Source organism: Carassius gibelio, chromosome B4, assembly GCF_023724105.1.
Source record: "Carassius gibelio isolate Cgi1373 ecotype wild population from Czech Republic chromosome B4, carGib1.2-hapl.c, whole genome shotgun sequence".
In the NCBI taxonomy this organism is placed as follows: domain Eukaryota; kingdom Metazoa; phylum Chordata; class Actinopteri; order Cypriniformes; family Cyprinidae; genus Carassius; species Carassius gibelio.
Genome location: NC_068399.1, coordinates 3,617,420 through 3,627,243, shown reverse-complemented (window position 1 = coordinate 3,627,243; position 9,824 = coordinate 3,617,420). Strand labels below are relative to the sequence as shown.

Below are 9,824 nucleotides of genomic sequence, written 5' to 3'. Positions count from 1 at the left end.
AATCAATCTTAGTCGTATTAGGAGTAAAATGTAGTTTATTAGGCAAATAAAACCTTCACTGAGAAATTTAAAAGCCAAAAAAGCAATAATAATATTAATTAATAATATTATAAAAGATGATGGCATTTCCGGTTTCTAATACAGTTAGCACACAAGTTGAAAAAAAAATGAAAACAGCAAAAATAGCAATGTATTACTAAAAAAAGGTAACATTTCACCAATAATGATATTTAGTCAGCATTTAATCAGCAAATACAGAAACGATCCAAGTAAACATGAAACTAATGAGATAAACCAATGGGTATCTGTAAAGTTTTAATGATATTACTATTCTTACGGTTTTGCTTATGCTATATATTGAACATAATATGAAACTCATATGAAAGCACAATGATATATTGAATATAACTAGGACATTATTCCATGGGCAGGAACAACATCTTTTCTACTCACTGTGAAAACTTTAGATAATGTTTCTTTGTCTCGTCACTTGTGATTAATATTCCCTCAAAGCTGTGCAAAGAAATATGCCACACACACAAAAATTTATTGGGATTACTGGTTTCAGAGAGCATTGTTGCCAATTTAGCAACATTAGCAACATGATCTGCTGCGTGTGTGCTCTACAGGTCAGGTATTAATAATGAAGATGATCTACTTACTGTGATATCTTTTTGTATTTATGTAGAGCAAAGATCGATTGCACTGCATGTGGCCAGCATTTCATTGATAAGGTTTCTCTCCAGTGTGGCTTTTCTCATGTGTTTTCAGATTTGATTGCTGACTGAATCTCTTGTCACAGTGTGAACACTTGTAAGGTTTTTCTCCAGTGTGAATCCTCCAATGTGTTTTCAGAGCTGATGAATGATTGAATCTCTTGTCACAGTGTGAACACTTATAAGGTTTTTCTCCAGTGTGGATCCTCTCATGCACTTTTAAATTGCCCGCTGAAGTAAAAGTCTTTTCACACACAAAGCACATGTTCTTTCCCACACTGGTATGCTTTTTGTGATGTTCTTTCAAACTTAGTAATGAATTACATGAATGTGGCTTCTCCTTTGTATGAACTTTCTGGTGTGTCCTCAGGTTTGTAGCCCACAAAAATCTTTTGCCACACTCAGCACATGCGTAGAGTTTCTCTGCAGTGTGGGTGATCATATGATTCCTAAGGCTTGACGATAGTGAGAAACTCTTCCCACACTGATCACAAATGTATGGTTTCTCTCCAGTGTGAACTCTCATGTGAAGCTCAAGTTGAGATTTGCATATGAAACTCTTCTCACACTGAGTGCAGGTAAATGGTTTGTCTCCAGTGTGTAATCTCATGTGAGAATTTAGATGATATTTGCGAAAGAAACGCTTCCCGCATTGATCACAATTGAACGGTTTCTCTCCAGTGTGAATGACCATGTGAAGTTTAAGAATGTGTTTGCATGTGAAACTCTTGCCACACTGCGTGCAGGGAAACGGTTTCTCTCCAGTGTGAGATCTCATGTGAACATCTAGATGATATTTACGTAAGAAACCCTTTCCGCAATCACAAGTGAATGTTTTCTCTCCAGTATGAACTTTCACGTGAAGCCCGAGATTACGTTTGCGTGAGAAACTCTTGCCACATTGATCACAAGTGAACGGTTTCTCTCCAGTATGAATTCTCATGTGACGCTCAAGATTATTTTTGCGTGAGAAACTCTTTCCGCACTGAGAGCAGTTGGAAGATTTCTCGGCTCTTCTTTTCTTTAAATCTTTCTGTTTGGGTTTTTCTCCACTTTTGATTTTTGATGCATGATTTTTATCCTCAACTTCACTCAATTCCTCCTTATCCTTATTGTCTTCAATAAACTCTGAAATAACAGTTAAACAGTGAATTTTCAGTAACTTGTTTAAAAAAAAATGTGAAAGATCATAAGAAATTAAATTGACACAAAAACAAACCCTGATGTAACAGCAGAAAGCCGACAATTGCGTCACAAAATTGTTATTATTTTGATACAATTTCATGAATTACATGTGTTTGTTATGTATGTGGAGCAGAAGCAGCACGGACTCATTGTGCTTTCACACTGGATGCATTTGCAGTCCGGTACTGATCCGCAGCTGTTTAGTCCACAAACACAACATTTGTTCGTTACTTTATATTTCAAATCATGGTAAATAATAATAATCCTTTTAAGCATTGTGACTTATCACAGAACAGTAACAATCTTTCATAATCAGACATCAGTTTAAGTTCAACAAACAACGTATTATTCATGCATTTGACTTCTAGGTTTGTATAATAAGCTGTTCAAGCAAGCGGCAAAACATTTAAACACAACAATTAGCTATAATCTTGTTAGGATATTGCAAAAATTGTGAAATTACTGCATTTCCACATCAATCCATGTTAATTTTTACAGCGAACAATGCGCTGTCACTTTAATTCAGTGCATGCAGCATGAACAAAAATAGACTCGGTACGTAAACGATCGCTTTACTGCTGCAGACGCACTTCTCCTGGAACGCACTGACGGGCCGCAACCGCGTGCAGTGTGAACGCTGGAATCCGTTAACATGGGTGCGTAAAAAAAAAAAGCAACGCATACGCACCGCAGAGGGAGTATGTGTGAAACAGGCGTAACTTGCATGCTAACAACAACATACAGTGAGTGAACAATATTATAACATTAATGTGAATGTTATTTAGAAATTTACCGTAATAGGAATAATTTTAAATGTAACTATTGTTTATTGATAGGTCATGTTATCTAACAAATGGAAACTTTATTGTAAAGAATTTTTAATGCTAAAGTTTCCATCAACTTGACATACACATGTCTTAAATATATGTAATCTTATGTAAATGTATTATAAATGCAGAGGTTTGTTATTCACTGAAATGTTACATTTTAGCTGGATGATGATCTAATGTTGATCAATGTTCTAATGTTGCGTTTGGTCAGACTCAGCCTATTACTTTTAATATGCACAATATGAATGATTTTTTTAAATTAAAATATTCAACAACCACTAGAACAGTGTTATATATTTTGCTAATATGTGTACCTACATTAACCCAAAAATTCCAGGGAATTCCGGAGAAATAAGCTATTTTAACTAGTGAAATGCGTCACCTGCCAATGACATTATACACCGTCGGTTTGTTTCGTAGAAAAAAATGGAAAAACTAAAGACACTTCGATATGTTGTGCGTTTTATTTGACAGGTGACGAATGAACAGAGTAGCATTATAACCAAACTTTCAAGAAACGCGCAAGTATCTACTATGAGAAAACAGCGCTGTTCTACCTCATATACGTGCGACCGGAAGGAGCAGAAGTGGTCAACAGTTGCATAATAAAAGCTCCGCTGCTTTCAAGCCATGCAGCACACTCGTCCTTCATTAGCAATCACTTTAGCATCCTCATTTCGCTCCTACGACTCTCAGCCCCACCCCCACTGTGGGGATGAAGACAACGACTCCCCTGATTCCACACTCAGTCACCATGTCATCATCGATCTATGCCTTTGATTCTCTGTTTGTTTTGGATATGCACCCTCTAACTTTAATACATTGTTTTTTTAATTGGCATGTTTTTGCATTTCGCTTTGAAACTGCAATTGATACCGAGAACCATGATTTTCACTAGTATTGGTACCAAATACAGATATTTTGGTACCGTGACATCCCTAGTATACATTTTTTTTTTTACTTTTTCATTATATTTTAAACCAGGAAGCATTGTGTGGCAAAACCCTAAAGATGGACAATATTATGAATGTGGTAATAAAATTTTTTAATTTTATCAGAGCAAAGGGGCTCAACCATCGGCAATATGACGCCTTTTTATCTGAAAAAGATATTTCTCACAGTTAACCCTACCATACCGAAATTCGACACAGCTTTCCCAAGGTAACCCAGCTCATTTCCCTTCTTTAAAATCGGTTCACATCGCTCACGACAAAGACAACATGGACAGATACAAAGAAAATATTGTTGGTCTGCAGAATGAGTTTCAGGATTGCTTCCATGTCTTCAATGAACTTGAGAAAGAATCTCTTCTGTTCACCGTTTACTGCAAGCCCAACAGATGTACCAGGTCAGCTGTCAGGTATCAGGAAGCAGGAACTAAAATCATACATGGTTTATGATGCCAAACTTAATACATTACAAATGTAATCTAGGTATTTCTTTGATAAATTAAAGTCCTTGTTTCTGGTGTATATTTAGATTAGATTCGATTCAATTTTGTCAATACACATGTAAGGTACCAAGCAACAAAATGCAGTTAGAATCTAACCAGAAGTGCAATAAGCAGTAAGTACAGATGTTCATATCCAAAGTGAATAATTTTTTCAGTTGCATTAACCATAAAGAATTTAGTTTACTATTTTTTTCCTTACATAAGAAATTCTATAGCGTTGTTAAATATGTTAAAAGGCAGTTCTTTTCTTACATTTTGATGTGATTCTAGTTAGTACATTATTGTTTATATCTAATTTAACTGTCTGTACACAGAGTATTGCAGTTTATAGCAAATAACAGATTTTTTTATTTTCGCATTACTGAAAAGTATCTGACAAACAATATTCAAAGTTTTTGATTGCCATAACTAAGACATAATTGTTTTTTTCAAAAAGCAATACGAGTATTCACGAACAGTTTCTAAGGTCTTATGAAATGCAGTTTTACAGAATAGCATCTTTCAAATGTTTTTTATTTTATTTGTAATTTAGTGCGCTGTGATTTTGCCCGCAAATGGTGACATTTCTTCTCATCTGGCCCTTGCCCGAAAATTTGTTTTACATCCCTGCGTTAGGTGAAAACGAAAGATTTCTAACAATTCCCAACCCTAACATTCTGAATCAAATGATTTGCCATAAGCGACCCGATTGGAGCACTTTGAATAATTGCTCCGTTGATGCGTTGTTCTTTTCTTGCTTTCTCAAAATGTATTCATAGCTTGAATAAATGTGGAAATTAAATCATTACAATTAACTGGCCTAACTTACAATGTTTTTAATAGATTGTGATCACATTAAATACAGTTTCCATAGTATATTAAAAACATTTCATGACATGTCGCCTATTATATTGTACTTGCACACCTATAACACAGAAAATACATAGTGCTTTTCTCATCCTCCAATCACTCTGACTGGCACACAGTCATTGAACAAAAACAAACTCCTCCATTCATTCAGTTACTGATAAGGTCACATGACATATACTCTGTGGTTGCCAGTCCCACAACAAAAAATTAAACAAGTCTAGGAAAACAATTAGAAAATATAACTGCAAGCAGCAATTACGGGGCCAAGCACTCCAACGGAAAATATAGGAGCTAAGCATGGCATGGAGCATCACACCAAATGCATTAATGAGTGATAACAGCAATTTTAGGATTATTGTAATTGAAATGGCTAAAAAAAATCCTAAATACAACCACTATTAGCATGATTACTTGGCTTATTAAGTTTGACCAATAGGTGGCGATGTTATAAAATCAGTTTGACTTGTTAATGACACATACAAAGTTTGGTGTCAATATGCCAAAGCATAGCAGATACAACCAGAAGTGTCATTTTGGCATGATGCCTCAAACTCGTTGCAGTGGTATGCGAAAACGGTTTTGTCTATCGAAACAAAATCCATATTTTTTGGTCAGCACAGTCTGAAGACCATCTGGCTCAAAATTGGTGAAAATCGGACCAACGACTGATGAGAAGTTTGAAAAAGTAGATTTTCAATATAAATCAAAATGGCGGACCGGAAGTTCAGCTTAATCTGGCATATTTGGTATCTATGTTATCGGCATAAGCCAGGGAATATTTTGAGACCAGTTTCCAATGGGCTAATGTAATAAAAAGTTATTAGCATTTTTATAAGTGTAAAAATGTATGGTTAATGATTGGTTTATTACTTTTGACCAATAGGTGGCGCTGTTACCATGGTCAGTGTGGGGTGGCGATGACACATACAAAGTTTGGTGCAAATATGTCAAAGCTTTGCAGAGATACAGCCTCAAATGCATTTTGGCACCCTTCTAGGAAATTTGTTGATGCGCTAAATGAGAATGTTTCGTATATCAACACAAAATCCATAACTTTTTCCCAGCTTGGTCTGAAGATGATCCAAGTGAAATTTGGTGAAAATTAGACAAACAGTCTAGGAGTTCGAAAAAGTAGGTTTTCAACATTAATCAAAATGGCGGAAGTATGACCAATTTTGGCATAATTGGTATCCATGTTCTCGGCATGATCCAAAGAATACAGGGAGACCATTTTCATTTCAATAGTCTAATATATTCAAAAGTTAATAGCATTTTTTAGATATTTCATTATAACTTTTGACCACAAGGTGGCGCTGCCACTAAACTTTCTGAGTACCCTCAGGGCATGGAGCCGAAGATTTTTGTAATTATTTTCATAACGATACGATAATGTGTTAAAAAAATACAGCATTTTAAAACAATTCAAAATGGCCGATGCTTAAAATGGCTGAAACGGGAAAATTGGATATTGACTCAACAGAGACCAGTTGTGTGATTTTTGGCCAAACCATTCAGAAGTTATAAGCCAAAATCTACATTTTTCATATCTTCTGACCACTATGTGGTGCTGTGTCGGAACACTGCAGGTAGTCTCAGGTCATGGATATTATGAAACACACCACGTTTGGTCTCAATATGCCAAACTGTTGCCGAGATATAGCCTCACATGCATTTTTGCGTTCTTTTCATCAAATTTTTTCATATTTCATTCGAGAAGGGTTTTACGAATCAACTTGAATTCCATAACTTTTTGTCAGCATGGTCTGAAGATGATCTGAGCATATTTTAGTGAAAATCGGACTAACCGTCTAGGATTAGTTAATAATTGAAAATAGCGAAAAAACTAAACCTTTTGAATTTTGGGGTTTATTCGACTTGGCATGAGCCAAGGACTCAGAGGAAAAAATAATTTTCATTTTCTGGCTTACGGTTCAAAAGTTATTAGCATAAACATATTGAGATTTTAGTGTCTAGTGAGTTGGAGTTAGAGACTTCAAATTTGCTAAAGTTAATGTTTACACTGTCCTCTATCACTGTGCCAAATTATACAACCTTCCCGCAATCAGTTCTATGGGCTGCCATAGACTTGAGGCAGGAGAAGAAGAAGAATAACGCCAACGATTTCAATAGGTACCTTCGGTGCTTGGCCCTTAATGAGAGCATAATACATGAGAGGTCTGAAAGCCCAAAGGGTGCCAGACACGTCCCATTCGGCCCGGCTCAAGAAAATATATATATTATGTTTTTTTTACAGATTGGTCTCGGGCTCATTTAGCTTATGTCCTATTATATTGTGCAGATATAAGTGCAGAGCACACAATCAATATTTCATAATGTTGCCTATAATATAAATAGCATATATCGCCTATGCAATATACAACATACATACGCACGCATTAGCATACAAGTGACAGCTGACCGTGAAGAGCATCAGGGAGCATGCAGTACAGAATCTGCAAACATATCCTTGTACACGACAGCAAAAAACAACAATAGGGCTAAAGCCATATTTATAAAATCGGTAAAAAGATATTTCGTTTTTGATTTGAATTATTAAGTTTTAAATTAGCAATTTAAACATTTATATGTTTAGCAAGTCTGAATTTGAGGAAAGCATTTTATGAGTTTGGTCTATTATTGTGAAACGCTCCTGGCTAAAATTGCAGAAAGCGCACCCTGTAGGCCTTATGTATGCTTTATTTTATAAAAGTACAACATTTTGTTGATATTGTCAGTGCACACAAATAAAAGTATTCCCTTTACAGTTCCGATGTATTACGCTTACCTTTATGAGCATAAATAATGGCACAGGTGCATTCATGTCCTGTAAAGCACACTTTAGCTCTCCGCACATATGATTAGATATGCGTCTAATAGCACACATTTATATAGGTTAAACATTTAAACTAATGTGATATGATTTAACTGATTTATATCTATAGACTTTATTCTAGGCAAGTAGTGATGATTTGAGAAGGCTAAATTGATCAAACATAGGTTCACTGTCTGCCGCTGAACATTGGTTTATGGTGTGCGTCATTAACAGTTATTAACGCACCCTGGTGGAAGTGTTCAGGGAACCTGGCTGTTAAAATATGTTTAACTTGGAAATAACTTCATAAAATAAGATATGACTGGAATACACAACTTAAATTCTTAACAGGTTTTAAAACACCAGGCATCATACGCCTGCGACTTTGGGCATAATTCACTAAATGATCTTACACTACTAGATCACAACAAAATCATGCCAACGTTTTTATAAGAATCAAATGCACTGAGAATGAAACCAACCTGTTTTTCCCTCAAAATCTTCTTGTTTGAGACTGAATACTTCTTCAATCCTTAAGTCTTCAGTCTCATCTTTAATAAACGCCATTTTTCTGTGTTTGTACACTCTGTAATGATCAAGATGAGAATAACAAAGAAAATTAAATCTGTTCGTCTCGATCAGAGTATGGCTCAAAACTAACACTAAGATTTAAATAACTTATATGCAATGTTTATAATTTAAAAAGTATTTAAATTTATTTCATAATGAAATAATCAGGTTTCATTAAAAAAAATTAGCGTTTTTGTAATCATGAAACGTATTGTTTGCTGTTGTTGTATTTACACTTTCACACAGGCATCGAGCTATTAGAAACAGGGATGCATTTAGCGGTAAAAAGCGTTCCGTTTCGTGTTTTTTTTTTTTTTTTTTTTTTTTTTTAGAAAAAAATAGTTAATACATATTATAGTTCACCACGGCATGTAAATGAATGAAAACAAACCTTGCTTACGATCACAGACGGAGAAGCTCGACGCAGACTTATGACATCACGCCGCCAGACCAAAATAAAAGTCCAATGTGACTGCTGCATTAATAACCGTCTATGAGTAAAACCAATGTGAGTACAAAAAACTATTAGTATGCTACAGCAGTTACAGATCCATTATTTAAAAAATATGGTTAATATAATCATTGTTACCACAGTTTTACTTTAGTATTTCTACAATAAAATCGTAGAAGAACCACAGTATCAAAACCACGATATGAACTTACAATTGAAAAAAAAAATCCTTTAATCAGCCAGAAGTGAGAGGGAAGAGCATCTTCTGACAAAAAATTATGACAGCAGCTCAAAAATAAAATAAGTCATGTGTTCAGTAGTATTTATTAATGTCTATCAGAATCAGACAATCTTCATGGCAAAAACTGATTTATAATAATACAAGATTTACATTAACAAAATAAAAACTGGGCAAACAATAACAACAGAGGATGAAATTATTTAAATTATATGATATAAACTCTAAAATCTTTTCTAATAAAGTCTCTAGTCGTGTTCAGTTAAACAATAGCCTTCAACATTATTAATGGGTATGTTCAACAATTTTCAATCCACCTTGTGTTGTTATAATGTTGGTAATATATGTAAAAGAGTGAAGTCGAGGGTTGCTTGTAAATAATAAAGGACTAATAAGTGCACATAATTCATTTACATATTTACAGAAGACAGAAACATTGCAATAATACAAAGTGGGTTGAAAAATGTCAAAATTGGAATTAAATGCAATATAAGGAAAATGTTTGTCTGTTTCGTGTGTTCATGTACAGTTGCCGTTATCTGAAGTCTTTGTGAGTGTTGGCCTCATCTGAAGTCTTCACAAGTGCAGCTGGATCCAATCTGGAGCTGGTGTAATCTCTACTAACCATTGGATGAGCATTCTGAGATAAAGATTAGCATAGCTGGTGTTCATATTTTTTCAGACAAAAGCTGATTTATTTAACAAGGTTATGAGATGTGT

The 9,824-nt window shown here is 34.8% G+C and overlaps 1 protein-coding gene across 2 annotated transcripts; it reads right to left on the bottom strand.

Moving 5' to 3' along the window:
- Positions 1-224: 224 nt before the first annotated feature.
- LOC127955995 (gastrula zinc finger protein XlCGF57.1-like) lies at positions 225-8,858 on the bottom strand. Of its 2 annotated transcripts, XR_008153421.1 has the most exons (4): positions 8,807-8,858; positions 8,328-8,431; positions 663-1,844; positions 225-513 (listed from the first exon to the last, which is right to left on the bottom strand). XR_008153421.1 is itself a non-coding variant. In XM_052553732.1 (3 exons), the coding sequence occupies exons 2-3, from the start codon at positions 8,410-8,412 to the stop codon at positions 724-726; spliced, it is 1,206 nt and encodes a 401-aa protein (XP_052409692.1). In that variant the 5' UTR covers positions 8,413-8,431; positions 8,807-8,858; the 3' UTR covers positions 225-723. The 2 variants fall into 2 exon arrangements, 1 of the variants encoding a protein (XP_052409692.1); XM_052553732.1 differs by having other exon boundaries at positions 225-1,844.
- Positions 8,859-9,824: the final 966 nt, after the last annotated feature.